Below are 17,160 nucleotides of genomic sequence, written 5' to 3'. Positions count from 1 at the left end.
AGAAATAAATTTTAAACCCATAATAATGTTAAAAAAATATAAAAATCACGGATATTTTAAATTTTGCACTTCAATGAAATATAAATTGTAAAATAAACTTATTTTGTGTACATACACATAAATACATGTAATTATTTTTAAAGTTATAATTACATTTATTTTAAATTACTTAAAGATAATTTAAACTAACAATTTAATCATATTATTACAAATAAGTTTATTCAAGTTGTTGAATAATGCAGAGGTGCAACTTTCGTACTTTAATAAAAAAGGTAAATTGTTATTTTTTAATTTAGTAGAATATTGCCAACTAAAACGAGAGCAAACTTTCTTATTAGGTAATTTTCAAAAATTGTATATTGCAACTTCTTTAGTCTCCTTGGACTCCTTGCTCCCGCCCCCGCTTCTCCTTCGTGCAGTCGAACGAACGAAAGGAATTAGCGGCTAGAATGGCATTTCTATGTGAAATTTTATTACTTTTTATATGAAAAACTGCACATTATTTCTAACAATTACACTATTACATAGACTTTGTCGGTTTGTGCAATCAGTTTTACGTAGTTATTTTTGTAATGATGTGTTATTTCAAAGCGTTGGTGTGTTGAATTTGTGAGTGATTCGGGGTGGTATCCTGATTCTGTTTCGTGCCGTGCAATAATGGTTCTGCTTCCCGCTCGCGTTGTTGGAATTTAAACAATTTGGTGAGTCATCACCTGTTTGAACGGTAACAAGACGAAAAGTAAAAACGGCCCTTGGTCCAAAAATATCACTTAACGTTGTTTTGTATTTTGTTCGGCTTCTTTGACGTTGCTATTTTACAAGAAATGTATAGTTGTTTTAGTGTCGCTTCCTCGTAAATTATGTTTTAGATATTAATTATTTTCCGAAAATGTCACTTACACCCAACAGTGTTAAACGAGATTATTGCATACATAAACAGGCTTTATCTGTATAAGTAAGCTATGTGATGTAAAATGTAATTATTAGATAATTCACGATTGCAGTAATGCAACATAACTGTACCGTCATACATTGGCTTGAATATTAATGTAGTGTAATAATATTTGAGGAAATGTATGACTTAAAATTTTTGTTATCATGTTAGGCACCAAATTTAAAAGTTATTTAAATTTTACATAGTAATGAACACATTACTCTTAAGGAAATAATAATTTGTATTAACTTATAAAAGTTAAATTACAGCCCAAATACCTAAAAATTCAAAAATCTCATTACATTATACAATATATTTAATATATTTGCATATACAGGATTATTGGTATCTTCTCATCACATTATTTAGTATTTCTGAAATCTTCAAGTTTTAGATTTGGTGTATTATACATAAATTGATAGCAAATGAGCTATACACTCAACCCTTTAAAACTTTTTTACACCTATAACTAATCACCCCTTATACCCAAATTCTCAAAATTTTGCATTTAAGATGTTTATAAAGAATGTTGAAAGTAGCCAAATTTTGTAGTTATTTGTCTTTAGCACATAAATAAAAAATAATTTAACAATATTTTTTTTCAGGTATACATTCATTGCATGTACAATAGGCGTTCAAATCAAAAATGATCAAATATAAAAAAACTTATAAAGTATTATATATACATCGATATATATATACACACACACACATATATATATATGTGTATATATATATATATATATATATATATATAATACTCTGTTAAATATTTTCTTTTTTCATATTAAAGTATTATATATATAATTTGAATAACATAAAAACTATGTTTCTACTTTGTTCTCTAGAGCAATGAAAGAATAATGTTTAACACAATAATGATTGTGAACAGATGAATAAACAGTAGAGTCGAAGAAGCTGTTTCCTAATTACTTTCCTATGGGAAATATAGGGGAGGCGCATGTCCACCAGTGGACATCTGTAGCTAAAATTATATTGATGTATCTTATATTGATTATCGGACATTAATCATATTATATTCCAATGCATATTTATCCAAAATTAGTGTTAATTTTTGTAAAACATTAAATTTAGAGTATCTAATATATAAAATTCTCGTGTCACGGTGTTCAAACTTGAACTCCTCCGAAATGGCTTGACCGATTTTTACCAAATTTCATATGCGTATTCAGTAGGTCTGAGAATCGGCTACTATCTATTTTCCATACCCCTTAGTGATAAGGGTGGTCCACCCCTAAATTTTTTTTTTTAATTTTTAGACAAAATTTTTTGTTTTTATTTTTTTATGATACAACATACAAAAATACACACAACCTTAAATTTTTACCCCTCTACGATCAACCCTTATTTTTAATGTGTTAATTAAAAACTTTAGTTTTTGTTTGCAAAACAACATTTGCGGTATCAGCTAATATATCTATAATAAAATAGTAGCACATTGCAACCCTTTCTGTAACTTCTTAACATAAACTTTGTCTACTTCTGTTGACTAAGGTTTCTCACATTTCAAGTAAATTCCAGTACTCAATTACTATATAAATTGGTTATTGATTGTAGCTGTAAGACATTCACTACTGGACATTGACTGAAACAGATTTCCAATAAGATTTTATAAAAAAAATTTCAACAACTTTTATAAGGTCTGTCCACCTTGTAGGTGGACCTCCTAAACTGCACTTGCCAATCTATGGCTTCCACTCCAGAACTTTTAGGTCCACTGCCACTTGACTGGACTATACTGGTTACTATAGTCCATTAACAAATCTCTTCTTTTCCAATTTGAAACCAGAAAAAACTGAACTTGCTAATAAAGCCCTGAATGATCAACCATGTTTTAATGCCTAAGTTGATAGGTGAACCTGAATATATATTTACAAAGAATTGGTTTAATAAATATCACATATTTATTCAATGAAAATATGCTTTGAGATTGAAAAATGTTAAAAACGTCATTATTTGTTTCATACATCAGCAATAACTAATGATAAACAAGATATTTCACTCTGTGAAATTTTCTGGTACAACTGATGTGAATTTTTATGACAAAGTCTTTTATTGTAATTACTTGATTTTAAAAATACATTCTTAGTTGAGTGCTCTTGTCTAATCAAGAGTTTGCATTACTTCTCTTTCATCAAGGAATTATACATGCTTAGCTGTAAGAGTGATTTTAAAACAGTTTAATTTGGTCCATTTATTGTAAAATTGATTATTTACTAGATCTTATGCATTTGGAAGTTGCCAGGACAACAAATTGCTACATAGTGTTTTCATGTAACAAAGCTAAAGTATGTTATAAATTGGAGAAAATGACTGCTAAATCCAAAGGTGGTGGTGAAATATGGTGAAGGGCTCTTAAAGGAAGAGGTCCATACCCACATCCAAGCCTTAAATACTTCCAGACAATATTCCTTGCATTTTATATCTACAGTCACTGATTGTACAATCTTGCAGATTACATTTATTTTCTTTAATAAGCTTGTGAGTCATCTCTAAGATTTGTAACACAAAAATGATTGGCAAAAGAAGTCTCAATAATCTTTTCAAGCTCAACATATCTAAAGTATTAAAATAATTTAATTTCTCCTCTACCAACCAAATTTCTACATCATAATGATTTTTGCAAAATTAAATCAAAATGGAATTTATTCTTTGAATAAATATCTTTTGAGATGTTGAAGTTATAAGCTGTAATTTAATTTGTTTATATTTGAACCTTGTTTTCTAAAGTCACATCATTGTGCAAGCTCCAACAATGAGACAATTGGAATTTTCTCAGAATAAAAACTGTTATTTACACCTACATTGCAGAACAATTTTCTTTTATGAAGGACCAATAAGATTGATTTTAAACAAACAGTACCTGTTATGTATTAAATTGAATACAATGAAAATGAAAATTGCATGAAAAGCAATATGTCAACTTGATTAATTGTTAAATTTTAGTAAGAAACACAGACTAAATAAAATATTATTACTATTAAAATATTAAAGGTAGTTTGTAAGTTAACTAAAATGGTTAAAAAGCTTAACATATTATTGTGATAAGGCGAATTATCATTATCAATTAATCCACAGGATGACCAATGTTGGACAGCTGGAGTCCTCCATAGATTTATAATAGGACCAGGTAAAGGGACCCCATATTCAATGTCTTCTACTAAACCTAAACAAAGTTGTAAGTCCACCATGTGGATCTACATACCATACCCTGCTTGCTGGTCTTGTCCTGGAGTAAAGTCAACAAAATAGCAAGGGTAGTGGTGGACATCTTTGTTAAGGTTGTCATAAGATCATGGATATGATCTTTTCTGAAATCTTTGGAGGAAGCCCAGTAGTTGACATTCCACTGCTGAAATTATGATATGATGATTAATAGATACCACATCTCATAGTTCATAGAACTTATAAGAGCTACTTTTTAAAGCAGAATGTGGTTATAACACACAAATGGTTGCTGGTGAAAATAAGTAGGTCAGATTTGTGAAAGAGATGGAATTATTAATATAAAATAAAGCATATATAACATTATGACATTAGTTAAGACAAACATTGAGCTATCATATCAATGTTTGTATAACTAACTTGAAGATCTTTCCAAACTTATATAGGTCAGAAAGCGACTAGTTTGTGTTGGATAAGGCATTCAGTTGCTATCATATGCAGTTGTTTCATTGAGAATAGTTGTCAAACGGTTTAGATAAATGAGACAGATTTCATCATCAAATACCCTAGGTATAACAGACATGATCATAGGGTTGTACGGCTATCTTCATGGATCTTCACCATTTCTGCCTCTCCAGGCACATTGCATGAAAAGATTTAGGAGCATTTCCCTGATGGCCCTCATTTGATCCATCCATTCACTATAAACGATTGACCATAGCATAGTCTTTCTTTCGCATGAATTGGTCACAATATTTCAAAGCTTGATTTTTAGAACAGATATTAATGAAGCTCTTAGTATGTGATATTAAACAATTGTATAGCAGATAGCAGTAAAACAAATTTGAAGTGTTTAACTGGTGACTTGAAATAAAATCATCATTAAACACATATGAATTGAAACTTCATCATCATGTGAAACTACTCTTCAGGCTTCTAAAGATCGCCACGATGACCGGTATGGCGCTGCTCGTAACCAGCGACTTCCTGTGACTGTTGACTACGTCTAGTAGTGGGACTACCCACGCCGCGTGTTCAGGCTCGTGGATGCCACTCGCCCACTTCATACAACCAATTCTTCTGACTGTCTGTGACTTTGGTACTTCTATGGATTCTTATTTCAAATACCATAAAATACATCTATATACAATCTTTTGCTTTCGTAATACTACGAACTCTATCATTAGAACATAATTATGTCATTTGTAACATGCGATTATTCCGGAAGTGAGTTAGTATACAGACTTCAGGATATACGTTTTTGTGTTCATAACGCATACCCGGACGTCGTAACGGCAGCGACGGACATCATAGATACGAGGGAGCGGAGACTTCCGTCGCCAGAGCGCTCGGCGCGTTTCATTCATTGTGTTGTAGAGCGTCGAGAGCTGAGAGGAGTCGTGTACGCTTAGTCATTTCATGAATGGCCGTCTTTACAAAGAATGTTCAAGTGTTATGGTCTTTATAACACTTTGATGATAACTATATTGCGGTATGCTAGAATATTCTAGATGTGTAATAGGTCGACTATCATGATTGGTTATAGGAGTAAAATTTTTTAAAAGGTTAATGTATATTTTATTTGCAGTCAGCAAAAATCTTTGTAGCTTCTACACCTATTTACAATCTCTGTACGAAGTGATCACTTTGAAATATGTTATATTGATTTATTTTTTCTGTTTGAATGCGACATGCCAGTGACTTCTGGCAGTAGAAAGACTGAAGGGACAGATAGAATAATGTATATTTCAATATGTAGTGATACAAATTTTAAAAACGCTTTTTCGAACTAGTTTATCGTTAAGATGAACTTGATATTATTATTGTATAATAAATTAACATATTACCTTTTAGATTGAATTGTACTTGTATAGGTAACGAAGCGAAAAATTAGACGTTTGCGGATTACCACCTTTTGCGGTTGTAGAAGTAGGCCGTTAACGAAGTGTATATATATGCGAATAGTAGAGCTAATGATACAGACAGAGCTAAGGAAATTTTTGATTAATTAAGCATGCTAATTTACATTGCATTGAATTGGGAGCTTGAAAGATCTCAAGCGAGTGAAAAAATCAGATGAAGGAGTAAAATAGCAATGGCAGTGAGCAAGGATAGAAAGATTCAAGATATAGAAATAAAAGATGGACGGTTGGATACGAAAAAGACCAAAAGGAAAACGGGACGTCTTGTCCCAGAAAAAGGTGGATAGAAGATAGAAAAGCAATAGAAGGAATGGATAGAGAAAGAAAGCTCGATGGAGACGTTTGGAAAAAGCCGGACGAGGCCTTTATCCGAGAAAGAGGATGACAGTACTGAAGAAAGTAAATGAAATTACACATAGACTTAGTATAAATGTATAACATTTATATTGAATTATGGAGCTCGGATAATCTGGAGAAGCTAACAGATGTCTGTATTGTGGATAGTAAAAGGTCTAGAGGACGGTCACCTGCTTGCTGACTGATACAACTTTAAAAGCATGCATCCACCGTGCACGGATTCGTAAAACTTAGATAGACTAGACAGTAGCAGAAGCTGATGTGCTTGGCCACGATACTCAGTCGGGAGGAAGCAACTGAAGAAGATATGTAAAAAATTCAACTCTTCCTTGATCTTCTTGAAATAAATTTGTCCCGTTTAGTGTAGTCTTGATTAAGCGTTGTAATTGTATTAAATACAAATTGTAAATTTACCTATCAATTATATATTTTTATCTAAATCTCACGAGCATAGATTCGGATATTACTACTGACTATCGGATATACAGTTAGATGTCTACCTCGAACATGTTATAGTTAGATCTTTTTTTTAAATTTAATGCAGGCGCTTAAATTACGCCGATCTTGTTTATCGCAGACTGCGTAACATTAGTTTTTTAAATACAAATAAAATTGTTATCTAGAGAATAAACACTAATTAGAAGACGTTTTTATAATTTCCGTCAAAAGAACGTGCACTTTAAATATAAGATTCATGTTTGTATACTTATTTATTATTTTAATAACTACCCCATAACTGTTTTCGCTTATTGGATTGTTTTTAATTCGAGGAAATGTCATATTCATAGATCAGAGATAAAAACAACAGAATATCGACCGGCAGCTGTTGTGGCCGAAGGGTTTTAGAGTGGTTTGTATACACGTAGAGTGTATTTCAGTAAAGTACAGCTTTTCCACCTTTTCTGTTCCCTTATCCCTAGCACAAGATAAAGTCCATATGAGAATAAATGAATTAGGAAACTGATGGATCGAAAGTTATCATGGACCGGTGGACGCTATATGGGTAAGCGCTCCGTTGAGAGAACTGAAGACATGGCTAAAGTTGCGGAATGTCTCTGGATGCGGGCAGTGTAAGACCTGTCATTGTGACATTTAGGTGAGGCCTATGATTTGTAGAGGACTTTTATCGGTTGATATGGTTAAAACAATGCAATACATAACTATTAGAGATACACTAAACGGTGAAATATTTACGATACCATATACCAGGGGTGACCAAGCTCTTTGGTAGTGCGAGCCATTTCTCGAAATTTGAAATTTTTTTCGAGCCGCAATTGAATACGCACTTAAAACACGCAAAAATTGTTTTTTTTTTTATGAAAAATCAATATTTATTGAAATAAACAAAAGTACAAAATATGTGTATTGAAGTTAGATATAATGGCACATATATATGACGGTACTCCTAATAATACTCAAGATGCCGTTTAATTAATTAAGATCGGTATTTGGATTATTTGTAATTTGTTTCGATTACCCAGGGACTGACATAGGTAATATAAATTTAAGTATTGAAATAATTCGACAATCGAAAAATAATCGTTCAAAGAGCCGCATGTGGCTCGCGAGCCGTAGTTTGGCCACTCCTAGTATATACTATATAGTCTAGATTCAGTAAAATGTATGTACTACCTTCTTAAAATAATAACACTGTAGCACTGGGCGCTTTGCCGCACTGGTTTAACTGTGGCTATGATATTGACTCCTTTTACAAGCGATAGTAGTAGCGGGCAACACTATTGCCTTTTCCAAGATTACCCTAATTTAATAATCATTTGCAAAAGTACCCTCACATAATTTTGATGGTTGCCAACATAACATTTATATTAATTTAATTAAAAAGGATAAAGTAATTGAATTACAAAGAGAAAACAAACAAGACAAAATTTAACTCGGATTTTTAAAAAGGTTTTCTATTTATACGATTTTTGTTTGATTATTTTACTATTCATCACATATAAGTGGATATAATTGAGATTCCTGAGTTCCTTATCTACGTTTCATTCGTTACGAACCTCCAGTCACCCACAAGAGTGGGATGAAGGAAGTGTTCATTTTCAATTGGCAGCTGGTAGCAGGTAATTCATTATTCCATCGTTAATAAGAGCGCGGGTTTGAAGGGGGAGATTAAACATGTTGTTTAACCGACGTTCTTATTTTGAAATCGATTTTTTTTTATTAAATCTTAAAGGTAGCCATATTTTAAATAATAATCTAGTTGCAATAAGATACATCTGGAATGTAACGTAATATAAGCAATTTATTATATACCTAAATACTAAAGTTAATTTAAAAAAAAATGTCTCGGATATTTTCCTCCCAACCTTTCACTAATTTAGTGAAAAAATGGTAATGAAGAAATTTAATATTTCGGTGTCTACATTGATGATAATAAGACAGTTGATCGGCTTTAGGTAATTAATAGTTGATTTATTTTTTAAAGAGCAATCTAGTAACGTATTTCACGTTACGGGAAAGTAAAACATATCAGCTTTTTAATACACTATTAGCATAAGATATACCTAATGTTCATATGAGAATAAAAATGAATTAAGCACCAAATTAATGGTCGTTTGGGTCTTAAGTTTTTGGGTGGTGATCACGAGCTGGTGGACGTGACGTGGGTAAGCTCCGCGCTGGGTTAACTGACGACATGGTCAATGTTGCTAGAAGTAGCTGGATTCAACGCAAGGCCGGTGATTGTAGCGATCTTTGGGAGTACCTACTTCTTGAAGTGGGCATATATCGGCTGAAAAGAAAAAGAATAATCATCAAACACTAGTATAGAACAGGCAAAGATTATTCATTATTATTCAGTCTGTTATCAATCGTAAATAATAATTTTAAGTCTTCCAGAACATTCGAATATATCAATATTGAAATTTAAAGACATGATTGTTACCTTAAAGTGGTTTATAAATATTATAACGTAATACTATATAAGATACGCTGAAATACATTTTCAGAGTTCTATTAGTGCACGGATCGATGCTACGATATTAATCCCTTATCCAACGAACCAAAAATAGCCAGTCCTTTAACGGTTCGCGTGTTTATGGAGGGTAAATGTCAGACTTCAACGACATATATCTAATATTATGTCTACAGGGGAGGCGTCAAATGTTAACCCATTTTTCATTCTCATATTTATAGATGCTTTAAATATTATGAACACGGAACGATCTCGATAAATAATTCGTCTACTGTTCCTGTTTGTAGATGAAATATCTGATTTCTTTGTACGTTAATATGAATTGTAAATTTTTCCTGCTATAATTATTTTAATTCACGATTATCGCCATTTCAAACGTAGAAAGTCCACTGTTGGACATAAATTTCCATAAGGAATCGTTGTTAGAGGCTTAAATCCAGTGTCTTCCGATAACCTTAAGGTCGTTTGTCCACTATTATTGATATTAGTGTATTAAAAAAAAAAAAAAAAATAAAACTACCTGGCGATAAATATTGCACATTGACCTTTGAAAAGGGACTTTTGGCTATGTAGAGCGCTATGTCTGTCGCACGAAATACAAACAGTCCGGTATATATTTATTAGGAGCTGTTAAAACAAGTATCGTTTGCTTCTTTTCATAATTATTTTTATTCTTTGTATAAAATACAGCAATTTTTCTATAAGTGGTGGTTTAACGTTGGGGTTAGTGGTGTGTGTATATGGTGTTTATTTTGGACATTTGTAATTTTCCTAAGTAATTAAACACGTAAACATAATGTGAAAATGTTTGTGTATTTTATTTTATCTCTACGAAGCCGAAATTAGCCGATTGTCTCTGTATTGATAATATTCGACGTGATCATATATACTGGTTTTAATTAGCGGCGCCAAATTTTGTCTTAGCGGTACTTTTTTTATCACGTTTTCGCATTCGACCATCAATTCGACCGATGGAACGCGACAATGTAGTCTTAAGTAAAGCCACATATCTTCAGTAGGGTATCCACTTGACTCTTAAAAGATCTGGGTTATAATTCTCAAAAACTATCCTGTATTTTATAAGGATTTCGTTAATGAAAATAAATAACTGATGATTTAGTAAAAAAAATATTCACATTATTATATACAAAGGTTCATTTATAGTGACCGCTTGTGTACTTGAGAATAAAACCGGAAGAGCCCAAATTGATAGAAACTAGAATCGGATTGAACTCTACAATCATATCCTTCAACTTAAAAGGAAGAATCCTAACGAGCGATACGAGCCCACAACAAACTCAGACGGTTTTTTTTTGGTTGCTTTTACAATAACTTTAATACACTAGTAGAGAAATACATTCATAAACTAAAACTTTTTCACTATAAGATTGTTTAAGAGAGAGTTCAATGAATTTAGAGACGCTACATAATAGTGTACTGGAATACCACACACAGCACAAGAGTAACTCATATTGTAAAACCTAGAAAAAGTATAACACGCGAGTGTTTATTTCCAGTGCTAACTTTATATACATCGCTTTTTAAATTTATTAATACTTTTATGCGCATACACCATATTGCCCATTTATATATACGTACGACCAATATATGTATGTGTAATATTTATATATATACATATTTAGATTCGACAGCATACTGTCTTAAAATTTCTTTCACCAAACTTTTCACGAGAGTCCATAAATCTGGAGTTATTCACAAAAGTTGTAGTATTACGACAAACCCTTGTGAAAAGATCTAAAATAAAATAATCAACCTGTAGTAAAATCTTTCAATTGGATTTTTTTAATTGTATATACTAAGAAACTAAGCTTGTTCGATAAATAACTAAAAATTGTAATAACTGTAGTTATTTACATTATGTTATTATTACAGGTTCCGAACGGAATGGATGAGGGTCTACTGAACGACCTACTGGAGTGCTCCGTGTGCTTGGAGAGGCTCGACACCTCCTCGCGCGTATTGCCCTGCCAGCACACTTTCTGTCTCAAGTGCTTGAAGGTTTGTACCTCTACATCATATATTATCATCACCATGTCGCCCGATATAGTAGGATTTACTGTTTTCTTTATATACAGTGCTGAGGTAGAAGTAAATAATAATTACCAGAGAAAATTGTTAGATTCTATCGAAACTTACTATACTTATAAACAAACTGCGAAAACTCATCAAGACATCTTTCCATCTCACTCAACTACTAAGCGGGCACGGGTACTGCAAGCAGTACCTGCACCGTTTTAAAATAATCGATAATGAGACTTGCCCATGTGACGACTCCACAGTACAGACTTTTGATCACTTACTCGGACACTGCTCCCGATTCGCATCCAAAAGACGAAATCACGTGAACTTATGTGAAAACCTTAATATACCTCCGTTCAACTTACCGGACCTTTTCAAGAAAAAATCTACAGCAGAATCTTTTGATGAGTTGGCCCGGCACATTGTCCTAAATCTCGAGGCATTCAACGGTCGGTAGCGCTTGGGCAGCGACTTAAAATAAAATAATGTAGCAACTAATATATAATTGAGTATTCCAAATTGTATTGTTAGTATGTATAAATTTTAGTTGTATTTAGCCATAAGAGAAAATTGTGTAAGAAAAATTGTAAAAAATTATAAAACGCTCTCGTGCCTCGCAGCTGGGGGAAGAAAGATCCGTATCAAATAGCGGCAACCCTCTCCCAACTGTCTGCGTTTAGTTAAAGTGAAAAATAAATATTTTAAAAAAACACTAGCGATGTAAATTAGAATTGATAAAAAAAAAAACTTCTGCTATTGCAATTGCTTCTACCGTTGTTTTTGCTACTCCAAATATCGACAAATCTTAGAGTTACAAAGTAGTCAAATATGGTCAATAGGCAAAGAGAATGACACAACCTTCATCATCATCATCTAGTCATCATGTCAGTTGATAAACGCCGGACTACTTACTGGGGGGCTTATTTATATCGCGTTACCGACTCATTGCTGCCATCACAGAACTTCTGGACTCGTCGATTGCACACTCGATGTGCGTTCACTGCCACTACAGATGAACAATTCTTCGAGTTACGTCGATGAAATAAATTATATATTCAAGTCGCATTAGCCTGGTGCTGTAAAACAGGTCGGTGTGCTATGGGATATGTCATAGATGGCCTTGATGAACGCGAAAGATAGCATGCCTTGTAAAGACAGGCATGCGATATTGCTAGTCGCTAAAAAAAGCTACGGTGCTTGTTTTCGCCACATTGCTGTAGCATCAACATTCTGCGCTTTGGAACGTTGTTACAAATATGGTAGAAACATTTCATATGGATCTCTATCATATGTATATAAATATATATATATATGTATGTATATATTAGTATTAATTTTGAATTAATTTCCTAAGACCGAGACTTCCTCCATGGATTTCCAGCTGCATCCAGCATTTACCGAGGACTCTACCAAGATTGTCTCTGCACCTTGCGGGTGAACGTCTTAAGTTGCAGTCCATGGTCTCTACTCCAGAACCACAAGGCTCAAACTTCAAAATAACCGCCACTGTAGTCGAAAGCTCCAAAATTATTAATAGAAATTGGCAAGTGGTGTCTTTACGTGACTTATAGAAGTTTTTTTATTAGGGTCGATGTTCCACAGACATTAACGTTCGTGCCTCTTTGTTTTACATTAACGTTTATTTTTTTGAGATTTTTTATCACGTTTTTACATGTTACAGTGTAAGTAAAATGGTACGTCTCTTAATCTAGTTTAACGACGTCCTAACAATGTCCAGTTTTTAAGATTACAATTCCTGCGACCACTTCCTCATCCCTACTCCATATTGCCATCTTCCGGTTGTATACTTCTAGATGTTCACTCCTGGTAGTATTTACCATACAACATGCATATCAATGTTTTGATTTAAATTTTTTTTGATTTATGCTGAGTGGTATTTGCAAATTCCGCGGATTCCTAGGGGTAGGGCGCAAAGGGCGCTCTGCCTAAAATCTCTTTTAAGGTAGACAAGCTTGAAGACTACCGGAGGAGCCGCGGTTCGGGTCGCTATATAATAATATTCCATCGGATCAGGATTTTATGAATAATATATTAAAGCACATATTGTAATAAAAATCATGAACTCATAAATAGACATCGAAGAATGTGTAATAGAACTAATCTTGTTTGTTTTGTTTTAATACTCCGACCAATAAATTTGACTGTAGTTATCTTTCCGCGATAAATCTTATTAATGTATGAACGAACAGGAAGTACATTATATTAAATGAGAACAGCTGATACTCTTCTACTGCATGGATCTTGACTGCTTTTAAAATAGGACGGCATAGTATAAACAAGTGTAGTTATCCCGGTACAGACGAATAGAAAAGTTTTAAAACATTACATTTTGTTCCTTTTAAACTGTTAAAATTTTAATGTGTATTAAAATGGATAGTAAAAGCCAGTAAAGATCGGAATAAGCAGGAAATGGCAATAGCCTTAAATCGAGAATAAAAATATGCCAAATGTCATCTACATTTGGAATATATTTGTTACGAATATACTTTATAAGTAATGTGAAGTTTAATAAGCAGAGTGTAAGAAATATTGTGTCAAGACAGATACATAGATATTTAAATTGTTTGAATTTTAGATAAAAGATAAGATAGGCATTGGTCCAACGGGAAAGGATAGATATGTATATATATGTAAAATGTAGTAGTAGATAGATGAAAATGCATATAAAATGTAATTAAAAAAATTACGAGCGAGTTTTGCGAGTTGAAAGGTATCTGTCGTTCAATGGTAGATGTGACATTAAAAAAAATGTTCGTCAGTATTGTTAATTCGGGTGAATTCAACTGTGAATTGCAATAACCGAGATGTATTTCAGTAGAACTCGCTAACGACAAAATAAATAATATACAAATAAAAACATATTGTATTTAAAAAATAATGTACAAAATCACTTTACCTCTCGTCAGTACCCAAACAATCCGACTAAACAACCCTCTTCCTCGGGCTTCGTAAATAAACACAATTTTATTGCCCCGCCTTATCTGAAGCCGCTCGGCCTTTAGTTTGACTCACCCGTTATTGAGTCATGCGCTCCAGGGTAATTAATAACGGACGCCCTCCCCAAGTGGCGGCTCGCGTTTTGTTTTCGTTCTTTGTGTTAAACTACTGTCACACGTATGATATTATATCTAAATCTATTTTTGTACTTTAAGATATAGATTTATACGCAAAGATGCCATTACCTGTTATAAGATTCCTATTATAAGATACTAGCTGATCCCGCAAACGTTGTTTTGCAAAAAAAATATTTTTAATTTTCAATTTAAAAATAAGGGTTGATCGTAGAGGGGTGAAAATTTAGGGTTGTATGTATTTTTGTATGTTGTATCATAAAAAAATTAAAACAAAAAATTTCGTCAAAAAATAAAAAAAATTTTAAGGGTGAGCAACCCTTATCACTTAGGGGTATGAAAAATAGATAGTAGCCGATTCTCAGACCTACTAAATACGCATATAAAATTTGGTAAAAATCGGTCAAGCCGTTTCAGAGGACTTCAAGTTCGAACACCGTGACACGAGAATTTTATATATTAGATATGTTTGATGTTGATTAATGAGAGGTTCTGTATATATGTTTAACGCAAAAAATTATTACTAACGCTGGAACGCGCGTGTGTGTGCATCAACGAGTTTCATAGCTAATAATTTCGTTAGCTCTAAGCTGGATTTTTTAATACATGTGCAACAGTATTCTGGTTATATTTTTGTTTGAAAATCTCAAACCTGTTCAGTTTATAATAAAGGACGTGTGAATGTCAAAAAAAAAAACAATACCTACCTGCCATGTCTACTCGGTGCATTTTATTAATATATCTCGATTTATAATATAGCCTTGTTTTATTTATCCGATACTGAAGATTTAAATTGTTTTACTTCATAAGTCAGAAACATCTGAGTTATCCAAGAATATTCCAAATGATATAGTATGTTTATATAAAGACTTGTAATGTTTTCGTTCCTAAGACAAGTTACTGTAATATGAGTCCGCGCGGATTCAGTTTGGATTGTAGGATTTGAAATATGTTTGTGATTTTTGGTCCTAAAATATAACAATTTTCTCTACTTTTTTTCCACTGATAATCTAGTGTGGGTAAGGGCAAGCTACTTTGTGGGTGGAACATTTGCCTGCCGGGGTCTGATGGTGAAGTGGAGACCAGACTTTGGTAAGTCGTCGGAAGACAATGGATGCAAGCCGCTTCTAACCGGTACTATAGGAAATCCACAAGGGAAGTGAAAGGTGGGAAATGCTTTAAATTACAAGACGTGACATTTTCGCAGGCGTGTTGTCATTTATATACATAAAAATCGTCTTTTATATTGATAAGCGCAAAACAGAATTTTTGATGACTCCGGAAAATTTGTTTTCATTTATTATAAATATAACTAAAGAAAATTTGGAATAAATAAAAAACAAACACTATTTTTAATAGTAGTGTAAATTAAAACACCTGCAAACCCTATTTCTCAATCAAAAATAAAAAAGTCGTGTAAGGTACTCAAACAAAAAAAAACCAGTCTTTTACTTGTGACTTTTATTGAAGACGTAATTACGCAGTGATAAATCTTGCAGTGTACGTAATTTAAAGATTCATCATCGCGGTGAATCGGAAAAGATGGAGGAACATCTTAAAAGTTGTCTTTTAAGATAATTTAATATTAGATAACTGAACTGCATGATTGGCTTCAAGGGCCCCAGCATTGAGGAAACAACGCAAGGAGAAAAAGTTTTCCTAGAAATGTTTTTAAAATGTGTAACGCCTGCACTGGTCATGACGGCACTGTATGATTAATCAAGACGCTGCAAATTAACTGCGAGTGTCTATACGCATCGTTGCGATGATAGTCAATTGTCTGCACGAGTCGTCGCGCCGACATATACGATTATAGTTTTAAAATCGATATTAAACAATCGATTTGTATCGATTAGTTTGATCTATCACTCGGGCGTGAGTCACACACTCGTCTATGTCAATCACGGTGCGACGTTATCGCGCGGTGAATTTCATTACGATCACGTGTTCGTATTCAGGCGACGTCGTCTGGTGAGCAATTCCATTGCATTCGTGTAGGTGACGTCCGTACGTGACTCGTGCTGATTAGATATCACACTGAGGGTCCTTTCTACAAGCTTTTCCTCCGCAGTGGTATGTACATCAACAATTGAATGGCACATATAATAAAGAGGCTGATTGGTTTTAGGTGTGTAGCTTTAACACGTTCCGTGCTACGGCAATATTTGTAAATTGGAAAATCTTCAGGTCGCGTGGGGCATACGACTCACACTTTATAAATTAAAAAAGGTCGTTTAAGACGTATGCTTTACCCTTTTTCAATACTACAAAGCTATAATTAACGGAAAAAAATTATAAATCTTAATATGCATTACGTACGCGCTTACGTGATGTGAAGTTATCTATTTTCGACCCTACAATTAATTTTTTCAAAATGCTCTGTTTTTCAATGATAACTGCAAATGGCCTGAACGGAAAGTGCAGCGAGGGTCGTATACCCACATGGCTTATAATGTGTTAAAAGAATAAATATATAGCTCATTTGTATGGCATTAATAGCATGGGGATGTTATGTACTAATATATATTCAAATTTTGACCGAAAAAATTATATTTAATTGAAGATGAAGACATTGTAGTGGGTTACGAAATTTAGATGAAATATTACAAACCTAAAAGGAAGAGAAAATCGGATAGTGTGTGTTTATTACTAGCAAAACTAGCTGCAAAAGTTAATCGAGAAAGGGGTGTAAGTAAG

General features: G+C 33.1%; 1 protein-coding gene across 1 annotated transcript in view; it reads left to right on the top strand.

Annotated features, from left to right (window-relative positions):
• The first annotated feature begins 438 nt into the window (after positions 1 to 438).
• Positions 439 to 17,160, top strand: part of POSH (Plenty of SH3s) — a 70,221-nt gene continuing 53,499 nt past the window's right edge. The window contains exons 1-2 of the mRNA XM_068766928.1: positions 439 to 701; positions 11,225 to 11,350. Of these exons, the coding sequence (XP_068623029.1) occupies positions 11,237 to 11,350 (114 nt within the window). The 5' untranslated portion in view covers positions 439 to 701; positions 11,225 to 11,236. The remainder of the gene's footprint in view (positions 702 to 11,224; positions 11,351 to 17,160) is intronic.

Source organism: Battus philenor, unplaced genomic scaffold (assembly GCF_028537555.1).
Source record: "Battus philenor isolate CCGP_79_NKW_IND1 unplaced genomic scaffold, ilBatPhil1.0.hap1 SCAF_22, whole genome shotgun sequence".
NCBI lineage: Eukaryota > Metazoa > Arthropoda > Insecta > Lepidoptera > Papilionidae > Battus > Battus philenor.
The sequence above is the reverse complement of the archived record's forward strand: the minus strand, read 5'-3'. Positions and strand labels throughout refer to the sequence as shown.